Here is a 24,433-nt window from a genome sequence, read left to right as displayed (position 1 = left end):
AGGAAAGTCACACATGTGTCAGCTTCATAGCTATAATGTGCAAGCAGGGTTTTTTTTCTATGTTTTCTAGCTATTTTCCTTTTCATGTAATTTGTTCACTTAGTCCTGTCCTCTTATCTCAGGATCTCCACAACTCTTCTTGTTTTCTTCTAAGTTCGTTGTGAATAAGAACATCGGAAAGTTTATTTTTTACGATCTGATTATTAAAATTATCAGAACTGAAACAGACACCCCATATGTAAACAAAAACGCACTTATTGTCCTAACCAGTGTTTGCTTTGGTGACACCAGTTTAACTGTGCAATATTTTGTCTTTCTCTCTAGGTCACTGATATGATGCTTCAGGACAAACCCTACCCAGACTGGGGAAAGTCTGCCAGAGCTTTCTGGAAGAAAGGAAACGTCAGGATCATTTTATTTTGGTAGGAAAATAGTAACATCTAATTATTGCAAATGAACATTGTGCAGAACACACCAAAGTATATATTCTAATTCTCTGTGGCAGAAAGAGATATAAAGGGAATATATGCTAAGAAAAGAAAAATGGAAAAATGAAACTTTGTCTAATACAAAATCACACCGTAAAAAAAGCTGCAGAAAAGCTGTATATAGATTAACAATTTCTAATTATTTGATGTAAAAATTGATTTTAAAAATTGATTTACCATGTTTCTTCTATCCTTGCAACTATTTATAATAGGCTTTCATTTTTTTTGCCATATGTGATAATATTTAAATGTCCAATTGTCACTCCCTGTAATTAAAGGTAAGGAGAAATGCAAATGTCTTTTGTGAACTTAAAACTAATTATAATAACTGTGAATTCACAATTGACTACCATTGCAAATGGTAAGTCAGCCTCTATATTATCAATAAAATTATTTTAAATTAGATTAAATTATACTAAATTGCAAGAAGTAGCTATTTTTATCCCACATGTATAGTGTATCAAGTAAATTCAAACCATGAGGAACAATTAAAATGACAAAAAATATGACGGGAAAGAAAGGAAGATATAGGATATAGCCTGAAGACTGTATAGCTAAAGATGAAAGAGGTTACAAAGATAGTTTTAAGAAAAATAACAGAAAACTTATGAAAGTATCATTAGATCTGCTGTGGGGTAAAGAATAAAGAGACATGTAAAAATATGTGTTATAGAGAAGTCAAAAGGCGTATTTACATGTATTCTGCTACAGCATGGAGTAAGGCTTAGATGTTGCATTAAACTAAGACAGTTAAATGAAATACTAAGAAATTTAAAGACTGGGAAGAAAGCAGGATTGGGTGACTGACTGGCTACAAACAAGATTTATGGGGAACAGAAAGGGATGAGCAGATGCAAATTTCTATGAACACCTAGTTGCCTATAGAAAAACTAAAGCTTAATACATGTTGGACCTTTTTTTTTTTTGCTGTTTTTGCAGAAGTCTTGCTTCAGAATTAACTAAGTGGCTTGACCACCTCATTAGTAATAGAACTATGAACAAAAATCTAGATTAAATCTCACTAAAAGAAACCAGACTAGCTTTGCTGAAAGAAACCCTTCTGTGATCTGTTAGAGTTCTTTGAACATGTCATCAAAATAATTGATGAGGAAGAAATGCTTGATCTAATTTATTTGGACTTTCAAAAGGCTTTTGACAAAGTTCTTCACTGAAAGCAATTAAAAATACTGGTAAGCCCTACGGAGTCCACCGAAGTCATTTAAGAATCATCTAAAATAAATGTGGGCTGAAAGCTATAAATAAAGTGATGTGCTATAAGAGTGGGGAGCCCCATTATTTAATGTTAGAAGTCTTCCCTGTTTGCATCCATGATGTACATTGGCATAGCAAGGCTTAAAAGATGAGCTTAAATATAATTAACAAATGCTTGCATTTAAGGGAGATCTTAGCTAGGTGAAGAAATAACGTGATTGAAAAGTTAGAGATATATGGAGGGGCTCAAAAAACTGCTCGTCATCTTTGCAAGGAAGTGCAGTGGAAGATTCTTTTTCAGTGTGGGAAAAAGGTAGAGAAGGAAAAAAAATGCTCAGATACGTAGAAAATGGGTTAGCAATGATAAAAGTTGGTTTGTCGTTGGTTGGTTTGGTTAGGCCAGTAAAATGCCTAGAAGATCACTAAGTTTTGTTTACTCTTGACTAAAAAATAGCCTTTTCTAGCCTAAGCATAATTACATTAAAGGAAAAAGGTGATTTTACAGAAAGTCTGGAAGAACAGAAATAAGGAATAAATGCAAGGTCATATGATAAAGCATATTCTTTTCAAATTTATATACCAGATATAGGGAACAATAAAACACTATTAAAGGGATTTTAGTATTGCTGCAAAAGATGTTGTGGCTTCTTGTGATCTGAAAAGTTGTAAGTCTGTATTCCCTTTTCAAATAATATCCACATTAAAAATTTCTATGAAAAGTTTAAAATGGAAATAAGGTAAAATGGTATTTCTTTTCATGCATGATTGCCATACGAAGCAGTATGCTTAATGGGGACTTAGAATCTTAAAAGGTGGCGTTTTTTTGTTGTTGTTGCTTTGGGCAGTTAAATAAAATTGCCCTAGGCAAGAGTCTGCATTGTCTAGAGACATTCTTTACATAGTTTATTAGTAAATGTAGATTTCTCTCCTAATAATGAGGAAAAACAGAGGGGAGGCGATTAAAGTAGCAATAACGTTATGCATATTGAAGTGAATTTTGTATTTCGTTTGCTGTTGCTTAACTAGTGTGAGGTAAGCAGACTCATTTCGGAAGAGTTCTCAAGGTAGCACCCTCAATAGTGTTTGCTGCACAGATATTGATTGGTGTGTCAAAATTTGTTCTCTCAGGACATTTCTTAGTAGCACACCTGTTTAGAAGAGATAGTGTAATTCAGTGCACAATATATTAATTTTTCCAAATACTAGATATGTGATGCACAGTTTATAGTAGCTGATGAAATGAAAATATTAAATACACATGGGTCTTATTTTTTCTGATAATTTCCTTTTTTTTTTTGTAAAATTAGAAAATCTGTATAAAACTAACAAAGACAGATAAACTGTTGTAGGGATGAAGACACCGTCCGCTGTTTTTCAAAATTGGACGTGCAAGTACTTTGTATTTCTTCTTTGGAAATGTTTTCAGCCCTGAAATACAACTGAAGCAATTAGTGAAGGCTTTGATTTAGCTTGTTATCCCCTGTTTTAAATAATTTCCTGGGAACATTGTCAGCAACTGGTGCTAGTTTATTGTGGAGCATTCTGGCTCCCTTTTGAATGTCCTCAACACACAATTCTTCCACAGACAGCAAAACTAGCTCAAAAATGTCCGTTTTCTATTTGCCTTTGTCTGCCTAAAGAGTTGTTATCCCTAAAGAGTTCATTGCAGTGCTTTCTACCTTTTTTTCAATGGTTTCTTTATACTAAAAAAAATCTCCATTTTGATCTTTTTTTCCATCTGCTCATTTGCTCCTCCACACAGTGGCACTTTTGTGCAGTGCTGTTATGTTGTTCTTTGCAACACTGTATGGAGATGCAAAGCAAATACAAACAGAATTTCCTATAGACTGAAGAAAGCATTTTGGCAGATGTCTTTTAGAATCCAAAACTAGTGAAGAGAAATATCTGGAATCCTAGTAAAATTGCTAATATTTGGGATTTTTTAAAAAAAGATATCAACAGGGACCTAAATATCTGCACCATCTGGCATATAAGGCTGTGGCAGAGAGACAACTCTCTCCAGTGCTCTGTAAAATTATGAGTGAGGACTGAAATAGAGTGTTTTATATTTTCAGATATATTGATAAATTTGGCTATTTTAGGAGAGACAGATTATATGTGACAACTGAAGAGTGACATTTGAAAGAAGTGTGAGGAAAAAAAGGTTGTTTTAGAAAAAGCTCTTGGGAAAACCTGACCACAAGGCAGTAACAGTAGCTACTGATAAATCAGATAAATACCTTAGAATGTTGGATTACCTGAAGAACTTAAGGGATATATGTTTGAATATTAGTGGAAATACAGAAGCAGAGTGAATAGTGAATAACAGTGAATAACTCCTACCTAGATTAAAGATGTAAGCCTACTTATTAAGAAAAAGAAAGGCGACTTTAAGGAATAACCTTAAAGAATAAACAGCAAATGGAAGAGAATAATGCTAAGACAGTTTATGAATAATTATTTTTAAAAATAGTTATAAGATCTCTGTGAAGAATCAAATCAAATTTAGTTGCACTAAAGGCGTCAGGATGCCCTTGTCGTACATGTTAGGTTAAGGGACGAAAAAAATTATACTTTCTCATGGAAAAACAGTTCCACTATTATTTTTCCTCAAAACTTTGCTAGGCGTTCTTCATGTGAACTTTTGGGAATAGAGAAAAACAGACTATCAGCAAAAAGAAATGTGAGACAAATGGAAGAGAAAACAAGATCAGGAAAAAGAAGGATTTTTATACAAAGCTACATTATCAAAATGGTGGCGTTCAGAGATGAGAGTGAATTTTGTAGATAAATATTGATTGCAGATGGGGTTACAGAATAATACATTCAAGCTGAAAGTTTGAATATGCTAGTAGATTGGAATTCATTTCTATGGTGTGCCTGGCTGGATATTCATCGAGCACGTATACAATAATCAGTCTTCACTGGTGCAATAATGTGTCTTCAACATAGCACATAAAATAGTAGAGGAGATACCAGCATAGAAAAAAGAATTTGGCATTCCTTTGCTGTATTTAACTTTGCAAACTAAGTATTTGCTTAGTATATGTTTCCATTAGCAAATTCACATTTTCTTTAATAAAAAAACAAAACTGCACATATTCAAAAATGAATGTTAGTGATCACTGCACTTTGATCCAGCAAGTTAGTAATGAAGTTTTAAAAGGCTTTATTCAAATTAATTGTTCAGATTTGCTACAGGGTACTAAGTCATTTAAATATGTTATATTTATAGAGAATTATGTTAAACATGGTTTAGTATGGGTTTCCTTAATTGAACAGTATTTTCTACTGTGCAAGGATGTTTCCTTGTGAGATAGATAGCCATGTTTCTAGCACAGAGATGAAATAGTTTCTTAAAGTGATTTTCTGTTATGCGCCTAATTGAGTGTTTGGCTTGATAAGTTATATTTTCTTATTCTATGCTTTCATAGTCAAGATGATAAATGCATATGAAACAATCACATTCTTTTCACGTATATGAAAGTAATTTATATATTTGCTTTTAAAGACAGCTTCTTAAAACATCCATTGTTTTTATTATGAGTTTCACTGAGAAAAACTAATTAGACATTATAGCTTTATCAACCTAAATTAAACAGTAACCCAAACAAATACTAACCCAAACAAAACAAACCTTTCATAAAATTTAAGGAAATTTTTTTTTAGTCCTACAAGTACAACTGTACAAAACAAAATTAAATATGTGTGTAGTACTTTATGCACACACGTTATTCTCTCCCTATTTTGACTGGGCCATTAATTCTTTCATTCTTAAATACTTTGTCTCACAGTAGGATACTCGCTAGTGAACTGGCACCTAAAATCATCTAGAAGGGGAGGTAGATTTCCTGGTAAATAGTATAAATCGTTTGACACTATTATTGTTCCCAGTACATCTTTTATCCTTATGCTATAGTCAAAGTCAGTTTGTAGTCAAACTTTAATTCAGACTCCTAATAAGCATGTCAACAAGTAAGTGCCTTGCTATTTCCTTTTTTTCTCTCAATACATACTATAGAAGATTTACTAATATCCTTTATAAAGGATTTGAGTATCTGACTACTAGTCTGGGCAAACATTGTTAAATGTATTCTGAGAGGTTAAAACTCTCCATGTATAGTGATTATTACATTTAGACTGAAAAATGAGAAATAACACTTGATTACCATGTCCCAAGAGGTGACTGAAATGTTTTCAGTTGCATATATTTAGTGTCTGTGCTAGTTATTATCTGGAAAATCATTATAAGATCACTATTAATTAACATAAAAATACATTGAAAAAAAATCATAATTCAAACCAATGGACTTTCCTTCATATAGATGGTAGTTCTTCCAGGTTTCTACTTACTCATTTTCATTTCCCCATCCTATACTGTATTATCTACAAATACCATATTAACTTAAATATTCATTCAAATTAGTTTTCTTCAGAGCTAAGTCTGATATCCTTCAGACTCTTTAGTTCATATATTAAGGAATATTTTCCCATTTTGATAGCAAAACACTTTAGTTTGGGACATTCACAGTGGTGAGATCTCACCAAAATGGTTCAAGTTTGACAATCACAAGTCAGATTGTTTTTGGGACCTCATTCTCAGATGTCTTTCTCCCACTCCTCTGTGCGCTGAGACCATTCAGCATTCCCCCATCTACCTGCTTTTGTCCAAGGATGCTCATCTCAAAGAGTTAATGCCTCCTCCTCTGAGATGCTTCTGCCTCGCCACTGGTTCCTCGCGCAAGCAACAGCTCCAGCCTCTGCACAAACATATCTATCTCTTCCTTCCTCCAGCACAGGAATAACCCCAGCCTCTGCCTACACACACACAAGAAGAGGGAAAAGATAAAGTAGAACTTTGAGCTCTGAGTCACATGCAGGAGGCTCTAATGTCATGCCTGCCTCAATTTTTCCCTGTTTTTAATGGGATAAGGCAGAGAAGGAGAAGTATCCTGGGAAATGTATTCATTGCACAGGCCATCCACTGGAATATGCTCTTCACGGATGGTAATGCACTGTGTGAGAGGTAGATGCTCTGCACAGCATTACTTATGCATCAGCAGGGGAACATACCCATATGTAAGACAGTGTATGCTAAAGTGTCCCATCTGTCTCACCCATCAAGGAAGAAATGTTTATCTTGACTGTGCCTATATTTGGAAGGGCTGTATTATGCATTTACCCCCACTCTGTGGCAGGAGGAATGGTGAGAAGAATCATTCTTCATTTCAATTTTCTTCTCAGAAGGAAAAGCATTTGGGTGAGACAAAATCAGGCTTAGAGAGCTTTGAGATATCAGAGTAAAAAAATACATAATTTTGAGAGCGGTCTAGCATGAAGGTTGTTTATTTGTCTTGTTCAAGCAATACAAAGCAATCTCATTCTCCTGTTTTTTTTTTCTGATGAAGACTCCTACAGATGGAACAAAAGATATGGTGTTTCTAATTTACCTGAATAAAAGAATAGGAGAAGATGAATGTATCATGTCAGCTTTCCTCTATCACATTACATGGGACACCTGCACGGACATATGCAGCCAAACACCCTGGACAGTCACAGAGGTGAGACAGAGAGACTCAGCGTTCCCCTAATGAGTCTAGTGTTGAAACTTTTCACATCCTGGAGCTGTAAAAGAGTTTTGAGGAGTAATAAGTTTGGTTGAAAGACAGTTAGAGACAATGGAGGAAAGAAGCATACAATAGCTACAAACTTCCCCTTTTTAATTTTACTTCAACCTTTTTGGATTTGACTTAAATTCTTTCAGCTGCTATAGTGCATATGTATTTTATATCATATCTTTTCTGTTGCTTTAAACTTTTTGAGTTATATTTGGCATCTACTTACAATTAAATAGCTGATCGTCTGTTAGAAAAGGAGACTTTTTTTATTCCTACATAATTGCTAGATCCCCAAGTATAGCCCTCCTAATTGGATGGATATGGCAACCTATCTTCACCTCTTAAAAAGTACATTTTATTCTGTCCCTGTTAGTGAGCAAGAGGTATATCACGAACAGTTGCTAAAAATATCTTATCATCTGATGTGTAGCTTTAATAAAACTTCTCAAAGTGCAGTGTCTGCAATGTTTCAGTAATAATGGTCCTTCCAAATACTCCTTCACTTTTTTTTTTCTTTTTTTTTTTTTTTTGAAATAGAGAGGTACAGTGTTCAGTTCCAGCAGTGGGCCAGTGTAGTAGGGCTGTTGCAGTAATTGCTCTTTCAGCATCTTCTCCCCACTTTCAGTAGACTTTTTGCTGAACAGGAGGCATCTCTACTACCCCAAGGAAGTTTTTACTGGGGGACAGCAGGATCTCTGGTCATTCCATCAGTGTCCTCTTTCTGGTTAAGTGCTTTCCCCTCCTGCTCTTCCACGATATAAGTCCATTTGTTATTTGCAAAAAACATCTTTGTCTTTCTGTAGCATTTACTGCTTCTAGATTCACTGTAAAAGTAGGATGAATATATATATTAGGATGCAGGCAATTATGTGATTATGGAGGCAGAAAAGATATTGAAAGTTGAACTATAGAAATATATAACCTCTGTGACAGCCACCCCAATGCAGAAATTCAAAGTATTTCGGTTAGATCAACATGCACACAGTAGACTATTACGCACATAGAAGAAAAATATATTTCAGATTATTAAGGCAGGAATTCAGTGTCTTTCTTCCCGATATCAAGGTGCTGAGGGCTGGTAAAATCCTAGCCCAAAACTTTATTTGGATGACTCAATCTCCAAGTTCTTTGGACCAGATTTTATTAAAGAGGCCACCAAATGAAGACAGGGTCTCTATAAAGATAGAGTGACAGGCAATGTTTTTATGCACTATGTGAATTCCAAAAACCCACAGGTGCAGGTCAGAAAATATGAGTGCTTTGACAGACAGTGCTTGCAGCCATAGTTCACAGACTTTGTCATGGCTGGATTCCAAAATTCAGTTCAGTTTTATAAAACAAATGTGTTTATTAAGCAATTAATTTATTTCCCTTCCTGGGATGCTGGAGTACTTTTACTTAATTGTATTTTTCAGAAATGATGTATTTAAATTTGTGTGTTAGAATTTGCAGAGGTGTTTAGCTAACTCTTGAAACATATTGAAACATATTGAAACTCTTGGAACTAGAGGAAATGGCCAGAAACTGAAGCATCAGAAGTTCCACAGGAACTTAAGGGAAATTTTCTTAACAGTGAGGGTGACAGAGCACTTGAACAGGCTGCCCAGAGACGTTGTGGAGTCTCCTTCTCTGGAGATGTTCAAAACCCGCTTGGACGCAGTCCTGTGCCACGTGCTCTAGGTGACCCTGCGTATGCAGGGGGATTGGACTAGATGACCTCTAGAGGTCCCTTCCAACCTTAAGCATTCTATGATTCTATGATATTCTTTCCCATATTACCATGCTTATCATATTCTTCATTACTGAGTATTTACACATTCTGGCTTGGAAAGCACACTTGAATGTGTGCAACTACAAACTTTTTTATCCAGGCAAAAAGCACAAGAATTACTGATCATATTAAAGTTTCATCAAGTTTCAAATATGTGTAAAGCAGCCAGTTCATTACGTATCTGTGTCCAGCGGAAACTAGTGTAGAGTATATCTGCTTTTAGAGCCCATGGGTTTCATTTGTAAGTGAAAGCACTAACGCAGTGAACTTGTTCTGCAAGATCGTTCAATTGTAGGGGTTGACAATGCTGTCCCATGGGACACCTTGGATTAGATTATTAGCTTGGATAAATGCCTTTCAATGGAGAAGAAAATAGTAGTTGTCTTCCTTTAAAGATCTGATTTAGAATGTTTATTGCTTTGGATTTCCTGATGGTCCTTGAAGACACAACTTCTGCTTTGCCTTGGACATAATAGAATTTTTAGTAAAGTTCTATTTACAGATTCAGGTCTACTGGTGCAAACAAGCAAACAAGCAGCAATAGAATAACAATGGCTTCAAGGAAAACGTATGCTGAGTTCTAAAGTTCTTCACAGGGATATCATGTGGCCATACTTCTGCTGAATTCCTTTTAATTGGTGATGTTTTAAAACAAGGGGGAAATGGTTTGGTGGTTCTATCCCAATTAAATTATTTAACATAAAAATATGAGCATTTGGGCATGAGAGTCTGTCTACTTCAAAGACTGAATTTAAAGAAGAAGCAGGAAATAATGACTTCAATGTGTCAGACTTGCTCCCCCATTCCATTTTATCCTATTCAGATTCTCTACCCCAATGACCACTATCAGAATTCAATGTCAATGTCAGTGAAAATTTGATTAAAACAAATGTTTCAGGATGTGCTTAACATAGCTATAAATATGAATGTGCGTATGATTAATTAGTCCTTGTATGAGACCTCCATCTAGAATGTACACAGCATTTCTTTTGTTTCTTACATGTTTTTAGTAGAGCTGTTAAATTACAAGAATTACAAGAATTTGCTGACGGTTACCTACACTGAGACATATTTTAAAATATCTGTTTTAATCCAAAAAAGAATAATGAGAATATTGTAGCTGTGTTTTCACTGCAAATAATTGCATGTTTTCTGTCTATAATTCTGACAGCAGAAAAAAACATTAGCTAAAACAAGATAGATTAAATTGTCGATACATTCATTTGTTAACAAAAGATGCCCTACAGGGCACTGTTTCCTAACTTGTGTTTTGATACTTTGTTGTCTTTTCCGGATATTTTCATTGTTTTTTTAGCAACAATTAAAAAAAAAATGATAGTGAAATCCTAAAATGTCTTTTAGAGCACACATAATTGAGGCCAGAATAGGAAGTTTTGGAATTCTGATGAATATGAAATATTTGCCATACTGTCTAATCAAAGTCAAAAGCTTTAGTAAACAGGGTGAAAACAAAGATGGTATCAAAAGAGTACTCAGTATTCTCTGTCTTTTCCAATTCTTTATCATTGGCAATGAATGCTCTTTCCGTGATGAAGCCCTTGACTATAACACACTGTCAGGTGCTCTGTGTTCCTGATCGCCTCGGCCCGCTGGTGAGCGCAGCCTGTAGGGAATGCAGACAAGGCAGCAGTGTGTGGATCTCAACGGGAAGGGCAGAAGCCTTTCTTGGGACTGACATCTGAAAGGGTGAAGGAAAGTCAGGAAACAACTTGAAAAAGCCCATTCAGCCTTGAGAGAGGCCTAGATTTTTGGATGCTTTGTTTGTATTTCACTTCCCTCCTCTCTTTTACTATCCTACCAGAATCCATTCATTCCTTCACAGAGCAACTGGCATCTATATTTTGCAAAGGGGAAGGTAGGAGGCAAAAGCTAAGACATTGTCAAAAGATTACATTAAAATGAAGGCAGCATTTGTTTAAATTCCATTATTTGTTATGACAGTATTCAAAGATATGCTGGAAATAAGTCTGACACACTCATGCTACTATAAATAAATAAAATAGAATTTAAGGATTTCCCAGGGTATCCTCTGATGTCTGATACAAGCTTGACCAAGCAGTCAAGTTTGACCAAACACATCTTATATTAAACAAGTGTATTATGAATGTAGCCACGTTTCATCTAAACTATGATATAACTGATTTTAGTTTACATGTCTAAAGTACTGAGGGGTTTAAACTGCCTGTAGTTTTCAGCCTAACCATGAAGGCCATGCTTATGGAGATCTGCAAGGTTGTTTCCGCAGAGTGATTGATTTAAGATTTGAGTTATCACTGCTTAAGCATACTTCATCTTTATTAAGTTAAACAGGAAAAGTTTGGGTTCATAGTAGAGTAGTTTGCACTTTACAACATAATCTCTGCACAAGACCTTAAAAAACATTTAGCATTTCCTCTTGCACATAGCTGAATTGATAAAATTATCTGAGGTTCTTTAGTTTTACTGATATGAAAATATATATATATATATATATATATATATATATATATATATATATATATATGCTTTCTCCCAAAGCAAATTAATTTACAAGACTCAAGCACAGATGAAAGCATCTGGTATGTAATAATAATATTTCAAAGGTTTGTCTGTGTTTCCTAAAGATGGGGTGTTGTACTTAGAAAACTGTTTAAACTTCTATTTAAAGTTTTGTTTACCAGTTTTTCAGCCCATTGTATAATTTCCAGCTGGTACTACCTTAAAGGTGTCCTTAGAGAAGAATTTTGGTCCCTGTAGTTATAAGTACCATCTTCTTCTTACCCCACAAGATATTTCAGTCACTACAATACATTTTGGTGGATTTCAAGAAGCATACACTCTCTTTTAATCTATACGCAACCTCATTTAGTGTTCAGGTCAGTAAGTGGGAAGACAGTTATGGAATCAATCATTTTGGGTTAGGGAGCACACATACTGCAAGCTTACTAATGGAATGGAAATAATGCCTGGAACATCTCCAGAACCGTCACAGTCTCAGTGGAACAATTAAATATGTATGAAGAATGTTTGCAGTGAAGTTCAAACACATCAGCCCAAGGCTTGTATTTTTGGTTTAATTTATTCACAGCCTTACTGTATATTGCTGCTTGATGGCCCAAAACACTTCTGAACACTGTGCCTCCTGCATCGTGTTTGTATCCACTGACTGACAGATACGGTGACAGTTGCTATTTTTAATCACCATCTCAGGAGCAAGGAGTAGACCCTCTAATAGTAAAGTGCAGTGTTAGTATTCAGGTTAACCGAGTTTTATTCATTAATGTTTTTGACATAATATGAGGAGTAATCTTCAGGATTAATTCAGTTTTTCTGAGAATGTTTGAGCATTTAACAAAACTTCTAGCCTGGATATGCTGGCATTATTAGGTCTTCAAATTAGAGCATTGCATGATATGGGCTGTATTCCGTATCTTCAGATCACTACTTTTATCCTTTACAAAAGAACTGCTTATACTATAGCTAGGGGCTGCCTTTTTATATTATCAGTGAACCCTGGAGCTCTTTAAATAGTTAGTGGTAATATTTCCTGATAATTAGGGTTCTTTGCCAAATGTGTAAGAGAACACCTGCTATTTTGAGTGTCAATAAGTCTTTGCTCTCTCTCTACCGCTTGCAGTAATAAATAAATACAAACTATTTGTGGCTTTATAAAGACATTTTGTTTCTTTTTAAGTGCTTTTAGTGCCATCATTTGTTACTGATCAGAGTGCACCAGCATATTGGTTGGTTCATCTGTTATCAATTCTTACACTGTAAGTGGGATTGTCAAATATCTAAGCTTAGTGCTATTGGCAAAGCAACTGAGCAAAGGCAGCCTTTTAAAAGGATTACTGATAATGTAATTACTTGTGGAAGATACATGGATAGCTCCGGTATCAGAACAACACCATCTTAATCTAAGGTTATTCAAGCAATAACCTTAGAAGAATAAGAGCTTGTGTTCCAGTAATGGCATTTACTCCCAATAGGGAATAACATGGTGAACCAAAGGCATTTTGCTGAAGTGAGAAACATGCCTTTTGTTTCTTTTAACTAGTTTTAAGACTGTTACCAAAACAAAACCTACTTTCTAGTGACACAGTAATTCTTTTTTTGTTGTTGTTAAATGTTTTGCAATTGGGAGCTTTTACCACTCCCAGTAGATTTTCTTCTGCCCTGGAGAAAAGTCTCTACTAATATGCCTAACTGAATCTATTATTGCTAATAATATAATAATGTTTACAGAATACATCTGGTGTTAATGTGTCCTCTTTTACCAGAGGATGCCATGTATAGAAGCTGAGTAAATTTATAACCATAGGATGAAAGATCTTGGTGATGTTGTAGAATCAACATTGTTGATATCAACAGTCAAGATGATTGATTTTTCTTAGTGAGAAAAAACACTCCCATAAGTGTACCAAAATAAGCACTTAACCTGCATCTTTTTGAAATCAGTGGTAAATGCCCAGTGGTCTTCCATGAAGCTCTTTTAGATACTGATAGCAATATTTTTTTTAAGCTAGTTCTAGTGAAGATTTTCCCCCAGCATTTAACAAGCTCCACAATACCCATAGTAATAGATTTTGTAGAGTTTTGCGGACAACTATGCTCTTGGATTAGTTTAGGCCTAAACACCTTCTTTTCTCAGCTTTGATAATTCATACTTCCTTCAGAGTGTCGATTAGTACCTTCCCATTGCTAAATAAGCAAAATTCCCATCAAAACTTGTAATTTATGTTTTTCATTATGTTTGTTTGTTTATGTTTCATCAGTCTCCATCTTCCATCTATTTAGTGAGTTTACTCTTGGCTTTTTGCATTTCTTGAAGTTCTCAGTTCTGATTTTGAGCAATAATGATTCTCATACCAATTCTATCTTTACGATCTTTTGTCAGGAACCTGACTGAATTACTTCTTATAAGAAGTGGGAAAATAATCTGACTTTATGAATTAACATGTTACATTCTTATCTTTTGAAGCATGCTCTTATGAGGTATATTGTGACAGCAGATTATGCAACAGAGTAACAAGGTCAGATTAATAAGGATTGTCACACAGATCTAGGTATGTGAACTCAGAAATAGTGATAGGTCTGAAAACATGCTTTACCCTCCTGATAGAATGAAGAATTGCCAAAATACTCATACCTTTATTGTCTCAGTTTGCCATTCTACGTTTGTATTTTAAGCATCTAAATATATAAAAATATTCCTTGAAGTTGACCTCCATGAGACCTGTGGTGCGCACACTACTAGAAAATCATACCATTAAAATGCAGTTGCCTTGTTATAGATTTTAGTATCCTTACTTTAAAAATGAGATGAATCTGTCCGTTATTAAAAACACTTCCATAAATTCTTTCCCTGCACCACATTTTAACTATCTGTCCATCCTGTTAAAGCCATGTTAGTATATTCATCATTATGGCTTCTGATCAGTTTGGAAAAAGATGAGTTACAGAAATTTAGGAGACTGTACCTCTGATTTAAGGAACAATCCCAAGACATGAACGAATCTTTTGTAAAACCTCTAGTCAATTCACCTCCCATTTTGATTTCTAAGAGCATTCATGTTATTTGAATATGTGCTATAGGGTTGCATGCTGTGACTGAGGTAATTTCTGGGACAAGGACACAAATGCAGCTCCCTACCTAGTTCTGCTGCCCATCCTAAGGGCAAGGACTAGGCTACTTCAGCTCCACAAGCCCTGGCACAGTGGCTGTACCTGTATATTTTTCATCTGCAGGGCTGATGATAACTACAGGTAAAGATGTGATCTGTTGTCCAACTACTGCTACCCATAATGCCTGTAATGTCCACTCCTTTTGCAGACTCTTTCCTCTGAAGAGCTAAAAAACTTAGAAAGTCCCTAAATGAGTATAAAGTTATTATGTCATTTGTAAATTCTGATTGATATAGATATAGGTGATGATATAGATAGTACGGTATCAGATCTGCATTTTGGATTATTTTAGGAATGAAATTGGAATGCAATTTTATCCTTCTCTTTGTAACATGAGGAAGATGGGAGAGCATTAATAAGATTCCTTCTTGGCTGCAGATGTTACTATAGTATAAAACAACTTCCCACAAAAAGACGCATTTCTATGTTTTAAAATTATATATATTTTTTCCATAGTATATGAAGTAAAACTAAGCTTGGTTTACAAAAACACAGACTTAAAAGTCTGCAAGAACTTATGCAGAAAACTCTTGGAAATGTTCTTAAACATTTCTCTTTCAAAGAGCTCCTAGGGCAGAGCTATTTTTAATGAAGTTGATGGCATGGTAGTCCAAGGTGGGAGAATCTGTTAACACAGCAGGCACACATTGCCAGCATGTTGCACTAAGCTGCAGCTGAGTTTTTGCACAGCTTTCTCCAGCGATAAGGTCCATTCCAGACTTCTAGACATCATAAGCTGCTCTGTTACCACCTTTCTAAAAGAGATGTGAGGATGTTTGTCTGCATGGGTAGGCCAGATAGCAAATATTCTTGATATCACAAACTAAATCTTTTGGGTTATTTAGTCTGGAGAAGAGGAGGCTCAGGGGAGACCTTATCGCTCTCTACAGCTACCTGAAAAGAGGTTGTAGTGTGACGGGGATCGACCTCTTCTCCAGGATAACTATGGATAAGAAAAGAGGAAATGGCCTCAGGTTGCACCAAGGGAGGTTCAGGTTAGACATTAGGAAGAATTTCTATGTGGAAGGAGTGGTGAAGCGCTGGAACAGGATGCGGAGGGACGTGGTGGAGGCACCGTCCCTGGCAGTGTTCAAGAAACGTGTAGGTGAGGCGCTTAGGGACATGGTTTAGCAGGCATGGTGATGATGGGTTTACGGATGGGCTCAATGATCTTAAAGGTCTTTTCCAACCATAATGATTCTATGATTCTATGAAAAGCTGTTTCGTTTTGTTTTTCCCCTTATGAAACATGTGATGTTTAAACCCTCTTTGAATTCTGTCTTGTCTCCAAAAAACTTCATGGGCTCAACTTCTCCCATTTAAATGTAACAACAGAGCTAGTGTCATTCATTGCAGATCCACGCATTTCTTGAACCAATTAGATACTCATGTAACTCCAGAAATTTAGGTAGAATTCGACGCGATTAGTGTCAGCATTAGATTTAGACAAATCCAGGCATGGGAAGCTCTGATGGATTTGGCAGAGAAAGTGAAGACAGTCAGTGGAAGCACTGTTTACATTTTTTTCTATGAAGCAGCATTTCCTTAAGAGCATTACGAGCATGTAGGCTGCAGCAGATCCTACCCCAGACACAGCTGTGGATCATTTGCTTTGAGGGGTGCTGGTTGCGGAGGAGATACAGTGTTGTGCAATTCCTATCCATATCACAACTGGTCGTTACCCCAGTTCTATATAGTCCATCATTGAAGCGTGCTTCAAATGCAAAGGCAGCATATGCAGATATAGGCAATCAGCTGTTACAGGGCTCATAGTTGTTATTCAAACTCAAATATTTCACAATACTTTGAATATCTCAAGTGTAAAGTCAATTCCTCCCTAAATCTAGCATTAAACTAACACCTCCACAGAGGCAAAAACCTACTTTAACTTAGTGAAGGCTGCCATTGCTTCAGATGAAATGTATTTCCTTTTTTTAGTAGTCATTGATGGGCTTATTATAGCAGAAATCTCATGGATAGATTGCTGGTAATGTTTGGAAAAGCTCAGGAATCACTATAAGTCACATTCATCTTTCTAGGCCTCATAGCTAGAAATGACAGCTTAGGCTTCCAGGAAGAACATAAAACCAAAAATCTCAGTGAAGTACTGGACAAATTCATACTTCTCTAATTTCCAATGTAGGCTGTACAACCAGAGCTTTTCAAAAGACTGGTCCTATTGGAGCTGTCCTCCACTCAACAGCCTTTGTGAAATGGATGTAGTTATTTGCACTGATGACAACCAAAACCTTAACTGATTCTTATCTCTCCAAATGTCAAAGAAGCCAAGTATCACTCCAAATGCTGATTTGAGTCAATCTCCCATCAAAAATACGAAGACTCTAATTTAGGTCCGCAAAATATTTATTAAGCCTAGGGTCTCTTTAGTGCTGCCTGGGCTACTTGGAACTCTGTATAATGATAGATGCAAAGCAAAAGCCAATGTGATATGTGAGTTGGTCGCCTCTGTCTCTGGAAGGTAGACTAGGTGGATTCCTAACCTGATCTGAATGGTTTCCTAGCAGACCCACAACCTGATACTTCATGGTGTATTGCTGCTGATGGTTTACCTAGTCCTTAGGCAGGAGAAAAGGACTGGGCCCAGCCTGTAACCTGCTTTCCCTTGAAAGAACTACTATCGTCATAACGTCAAGATGGTCATAACCCTAATGAAGAGATACACAAAAGCAGAAACTGATTATATACTAGGCCCTGGTTCCTTCAAATCCACTGTTTGTACCTCAGAAGAAAAATGGAAAAAAAATGAGAAACATTTTTCCACTTGTTCTCTGAGCTCTGGAATGCACCTGAACTCTGCAATGCAATGTCATCTGACACTGAGCGGTGCCCCTGCCCTACATCCTGCAAGGCATCCTTAGCCACTTGCATGCAGTCTAGTTTATTTTGGCAAAATATTAGCATCTTCACACTGAGATGTTACTGATTAGGGCATTAGGCATTGGAGATGGAGGCTAGAAAGTAAAGGATGACAAATTATGAAGGGAGGAACAGGAACTTTTCTTATGGTTTGTTTGGAGTTCTTCTAAAAAACTTCTTTTTCTTTTGGAGGAAATTGAAAACTTACAGAAATGCATCACTTTTGATTAAAGTTTCATTGAGAAATGTTTCTTATCTATGGGAGAGAATTTCTGATCAAAAACAGCAAGAGACCAAGTCTCCTCAGAGTAGCCAACAGTATGGCAATCAAATTCATGGGCACGAATATTAATCTGATTCTCTGCACTTTAAAATTAAGGGAGTGTGCGTGTGTCAGTCTGGCTTTACTGCACCTTTGCTGGGTTGCCTGAATATTATTACTTTTAAAGGGATTGGTTAGTTTTTTGTTTACCATAAAAGTGCTGAAAAAATGCACATAATAGTCTCAGGGTAAAACTCTGGGCTTTTCCTGAAATATTGAAAAGTTTCTGAGTGAGGTGGAGAAAAATTTCCTGACAAGCTCAAACTTTAACCAAATATGTATCTGAGCATCTTAGTGAATTTGGCCATATCAATCCTCAAGTTATTTGTGCTCTTTGCTGCTTGGAAGTTGCTCAGATATATATGTAAAAACAGGAATATTCATATTTTCACAGCACTGGGCATATAATTTATTTGGTAGCATTGATACTCAGAATATGTTTTGGTGAGTCTCATTATAAGTTTCTTTTTGGTCATTATACTTTCTAAACATATTCTGTTCTTGGACATTTTGAAGAGAAAGGAGGTCAAAATCACTGTAATCTGCATGTGACTTTTGTTAGTCTGCTAAGAACATGTGTGCCTTATACTGAAACTGGCTAAACCTGTGGGAAAACACACATACTAGTTTTTTTTTCCTGAGCTACTTTTGTACTGGTGTTAGTTCTTATTGAATCATCTGCAAAAAGTATTATATGTTAGAGTTACATATAATGAACATCAAGTGAAGTTTTGAGTGCTTCCACTAGTAAAGTCTTAGCTGAAGCAACTGCCACCTGAAATTCAGGCATCCTATGTAAATAATAATAATAATAATTAACAATAATAATAAAAATACTCTCTGTTTTGATTACATGTTTTTTTTTTCAGTAGGAACTGCGATACTTTGGTTTTAAGGTAGGGTCTTTTGCCGCTCACTATTTCATTCATAGGCAAATAGGAATGTGAATGATGTTTAACTAGTCTGCTTAGGATTCTTTTATTCAAGGGAAAATATAGTGTCATAGGTTAGTTTGGGCTAGAAGGGGCCTCAGCAGGTCTCTGGTCTCTTGTTCAAAGAAGGTTCACCTCTGAGAGCAGATCAGATTGCTCAGGGTGTTTATCCAGTTGAGTCTTGACCACCTGCAAGGACGGAGTCTACTCAGCCTTCCTGGACAACCTGTTGATACAGGCCAGGATGCTATTGTCATTCTACTGCCAGGGATTCAACATGAGCTCCTGCTCATGTTCAGGTTCCAGGGCTCCAAGACCCCTTTCTTACTAATATAAAGTGTATACTTTGGGGATTTTTTTTTAAGATAAAAATCATATTGTTCAGAAGGAATATTAAGGCTTTTTGTGGTTTTTTTTTGTGATTATTTAATTTCAGAGATACATTTAATCATAATATAATCGACTTGTTAGATGAAAGAACCTGCATTTATTCAGAGTACTTTGAAAAAAAATTAAAGAGCAGTTCAGAACAATTGCAATTATATTTTACTTTGATAATATTTGCACAAATCTAATTGCAAAAGACACAACACATCTCGATGAATGAGAAGCTACAAATTGTAGATACCATGTTGTATGGAATTTAAAATAACAAGATATTACTTGATGCATTAAAGTACTGCAAGGTTAAAATGCACAGCTAATGTAATCCAGAATGTACAAAGCTATTAAATTCTTATGATTAATTATGAACTGTACTTTTTACATTTTATTGTGGATACAATATGTTGAATGAAAAGCAGTGAGAATATAAGTGCAATATTATATAACACTCTTAACCTGCTTTTATCAAGTTTTGCATAAGAGTGACAACATGATAGCATCTGGATAAGGGCAACGTGTCCTGTGTGTTCTGCATAGCATAAATCAGAATCTGTTTTCATCTTTAATATATTGTAACTCATGATCCCAAATATAGTTAAATAAACCTGAAAACTCTTTTTTTTCCCCTCCCACAATTATTACCTGTAAGGAAAATTTTAAGACTCCGCAATATCAAAATGTTTCGCAAAATCATTTCAGTTTTCCTATGTGTTTCAAAAGGCAAATTCCCTCACCATTGTGCTGCTATTTTTCATTTGATAATCTCTAAATAAAACTTTTCAATGTTATTTTATTTAGAGATGGATTTTGACAGTTCTTATACAAAAGGTATCTGTTTTTCAATTCAAGCAGACTTTTCGCTGTTTTCTTAAAAGAAATTAAACATTGGAAACTGAATTTTGAGATTCATCTCCAGATTCAGGTGCTTGGGAATTATAAGTCTTGGTTGTGGTTGTCAATGTGCCATCTCCTACTACAGTCAACTCTACCAGCATCGTCAAGTGCAGTTCAGCTCATCCTGAGTAGAAACTTGCATTTGGTCATCTGAAACATTTGCTAGATTCCACTGCCTATACTGAGTAAAGATGGCATTTAGCTGTCAAAATACAGCCACCTACCAGAATTTGAAATGCTTTAGGGTATTCAAAAACTGCACAGGCCTACCAGACTTGACACAGGACTCACAGGGAATCTCTACCACAGCATCGGAAGGCTAAGCAAGATACTCCACAGTGCCCAACACTAAACATCTTTGTTCAGGCAAATAAAACCCATACAACATCTCTATAGGTGGTAATAACAGATTAGATATGCCAGCTCACATGCACATATATACAAAAACAGCTATGATTAAGTATCTGACTGTGGATCTGAATCCTTTATCAAATGTTTTATTGTAGCCAAACAAAACAAAATATAAAAATACGTGTAGTGTTAACAACCCGAACAGCCAGTTTCAGATAAAATGCAGAATTCACAGCTTCACAACTGAGTTAGGACAAAATTTGAGGAATTTAAATGAAGGAAAAAAAAAAAAATTTGTAACTCACCGAAAACATCCATTTCTAAAATGTTGGCAACATAGGAAGACTTTGATCAAGGCTAAAGTTTCATGAAAGACAATTCGCTTATTCATTAAAAATTTCTTTATTACTTCATTGAATTTTACTATTCTTCCAAATTACATGCTTTTAATTGGATCTTCAATACCCTTTCAAAATTAGTCAGTGTTTCTTAAAAGGACTATCTAAAAGTCCAAATACCCTAGGTCTTTGGTGACCTTGAAAATACAGTATAAAATACTCTTATGCCCTTGGCTGTTTTCAAAACTGCAATTTAAAGTTTGCAAAATCAAGAAGATATGGATATGTATCTCTAGCTCCTACTATAGCTCTAACCAGCCTAATTTTACACTCTTAGAATAGCATTTCATTGCTGTCTAAGTGTATTTGAAATAGGAATCATCTTCTCTGAAAAATGTGTCATATGTGGGTTTTTTGCACCATTTCTAAAGCTTTTATCCATTTTACATTGTGAAAATGGATAACTCATGAACTGCCATTGTCTGCATATAAACATTTTTCCTGGCAGGCAGATCTATCCTATGGCACATTCTGTGCTTGGAAAAGCATCTTTTAAAATCTTTTTCCTGTTGTTCCTTGGGCTGGCTGACTCCCACCCTACACTCCAGTGGGGTGGAGTGTACTGAGTTTTTTGATAGAATAAATGCTGTATCCATCAGAAAGTAAACCAGAGAAATTACTTGCCTTTATATAGAATTGTTTTCTCAAAATACTTTTTGCTAGAGTTAGGCCACTTCTAACTTCTGCAGTTGACCACAGATCAGAATTGGTGGCTATAACTCATGTGAATCCTCTGCTACCTTGTGTATGATATGTGTTGATTGAAAATGCTTTTTACAAGCAAGACCATGAACTTTTTTAAACTGCTTTTCATTTTCTGTGTCACAGATAGGAAATGGTATTTGGAACTTAAAGCTTACGGCTGATGAGTTTAATTTAAATGAGCTGGTGTTTGAAATAGATAACAATTTCATTTTAGTAAATTAATGGTGTGGCAAAGGAAACTCCAAGATGCTTCTACCTATAATAAAAAATGAGACTCTAGAATTCTAATATTCACCATGTGATTATATTACCTAATCTGATTCATTTTATTACACTAAACACAGTAAAATGTTTCTTCTGTGCATTTACATAAACACAATTTTAGATTTTATACAAATCTTTGTGAAAAATTTCCAAATAGCTCTGGAGTCGTATTGATATACTGTAATAGAATTACAACTATGACAGTCTAAGGATATAAGCAAAGCAAGGTTTGTGAGAGAAGCAATATCCCTCTTTCTTTGACAAACTGATATAATGGGAAGATATAAACTAGCACTGCTTATATTCACAGAAACATTTTTTCTTTTTCTAAGCATATGGAATCTATAAAACTGCAGAATAAACAATTTCAATTTTGCCAAATCCAAAGCATTCTTTATACAGTGTGCTGTCTGTTTTTTTCAGCTAACCGGGCAGAACAACTACAAGTACCAAGCAGAAGACCAAGCTTCTCAGAATGTGCACTAGCTGCTATTAATAAACATTTACCAGCCAGTCCCAGCACAGAGTTCTGTTGCTTATCGCCTGCTCTAAATACAGAATATTGCAGAACTAACGGTTTTCAAACTGGTATTTCAGAAGTCACAGCTACGAGAAAATTCTGAGTTACTTGCACGTTGTTTCCTAATGTAGAATGAGAATTAGAAATACATATTGTGATTCCTAGATGCTCAGTATGCAGTGTGACTTTCTTCTGTGAGGGTTTCTCTGTGTAGGCAGTCCGGTTCAGCTCAGGAGCACACTTTTGAGGAGGACCAGCCAGGCATCTCTCCAGCAGGTTGCTTCTCATTGTGGGTTGATCTTGGGGAATGCATAAGAGATCCCGAGGAGATGAAGTGAAAGTGGAAGGTGCCCACTGGGACTGCACCTAATGATCTCCAGCTGCTGGAGGTTGCCTACGAAATGAGGAATGTTGTGGACAAGATACAGTGTGAATATCGGGTCTGCAGCACCAAATGCTTCCACTTTAGGCTGCTGCAATACTCTGTGCCATGCAGCACTTGCTCATACAAACAAGAGTCCCTGTCCTCGTCCTTGTCCTATCATTTTCCCACCAGGCCACCTGGACTCTGGCATCTCTTCCACTCCAGACAACACCTCTGGTTTTCTCCAGTTTCTGTCCTTTGCGCTTGCTTAAATGTAGAAGTCATGCAGATATCAAGCAACAGGCAGGCTCCATATTTTATTTTAAATGGGTTTAGAGTTGCAACTTTTGACAGATTTGATAATGGAAGCCTCCCTAATTAAAACAAGTGGAATAAAAAGTGTTGGCATTTGCATATGAGCATCTGCTGTAGCAGCGTTCTTTATAGTTATTGTACACTGTGGGATGCTATGTTTGGCCAGTGCCTATTCTAGGATTAATATAGAAGGAAAGCATCAATTTGACTCAGGATCTTTCTTTCCTGAATCCAGAAAAGCATTTTTAAATTTCAAAGCAGTAGAATTTGTTTTTCTCTTTCCTTTTTTTTTATGTTTTAACACGGCATTTTTTTAAACTATTTTGTCAAATTCATGAAAAAATGCACTGCATTTGAAAACATGAACAGTAATTTACAAAACACTGATTATAGTTGTATTTTTCTTTCTCACTGCATCTTCATTCACACAGCTGAAGATTTTTTGATAAACACTGATTAACTGTTAGTTTTTATTTATATTTTAAATACACCCATATTATATGCTAATTAATATCTTAGTTTAGTAAGTTTACATTTTATGTATATGTATCATGTACAGATATTCATCTCCTTAATGAAAACAATAGTAAAACAGAATTTAACATACCATTCCTTTATTAATGTGCCTTTCTGTCCTAAGGGTACACAGTATTAAGTAATGCCAATATTAAATAATGGCAAATTAATGCCAATCTGTAATGTCAATTAACTAGCAATTTTTAAGTAATCTAGCTCTGAAAATTGTGTGCGATAGTGGGCTGTGAAGAAAAATTCTCACAATGACATCTCATATAAATCTAAAAGCTACTTTTGACTAAGCACAGCTGTTTTTTTTCTAGAAGAGGTTTAGGGAAAGGGTAAGAGGTTACTTTTTTTCCTTCTTGGAAAAGACAAAATTGAGATGAAAAAAAATAGTCAAAGTTGGTCTTTCATCTCTTCAGTTGATCTTAGCAGATCTCTTGCTTTCTGATCATCAAAGCTGCAGCTTCATAAAGGATTTGACAGAGGGTCATGCAAGATGCAGAAGAAAATTCTAAATAGCTTTAAAAATGAGCAGCTCAAAGTTGCTGGTAAATAGAACGTAATATTATCTTCCTCCCCTTATGTATGGTTGGGCAAAGAATTATACCTGAAATTTAAGCAGTGCAAAGCTTCACTTTGGCAATGTGCCAATATGAGAAATGAGGTCCCATCACAGACCAGAATTTCAGAATTTCTTTTCAGTAAACTTTGCCCTGCTGAATTAGACATGAATGTAAGAAACAGGCCCCTTGGCTTCTTCTTTTTTTTTTTTTTTTTTTTTTTTTTCCCCCAGCATTGCGTAGTTTGTGAA

General features: G+C 35.7%; 1 protein-coding gene across 1 annotated transcript in view; it reads left to right on the top strand.

The window, feature by feature from the left end:
• Positions 1 to 24,433, top strand: part of TMEM117 (transmembrane protein 117) — a 189,658-nt gene that overhangs the window by 120,453 nt on the left and 44,772 nt on the right. The window contains exon 5 of the mRNA XM_088530378.1: positions 325 to 422. Coding sequence (XP_088386504.1) covers positions 325 to 422 — 98 coding nt within the window. The remainder of the gene's footprint in view (positions 1 to 324; positions 423 to 24,433) is intronic.

This window comes from Tinamus guttatus, unplaced genomic scaffold (genome assembly GCF_059628265.1).
Source record: "Tinamus guttatus ecotype Peru unplaced genomic scaffold, ASM5962826v1 Tinamus_guttatus_pri_ptg000368l, whole genome shotgun sequence".
In the NCBI taxonomy this organism is placed as follows: Eukaryota; Metazoa; Chordata; class Aves; order Tinamiformes; family Tinamidae; genus Tinamus; species Tinamus guttatus.
This window is presented reverse-complemented; position numbering and strand designations above follow the sequence as displayed.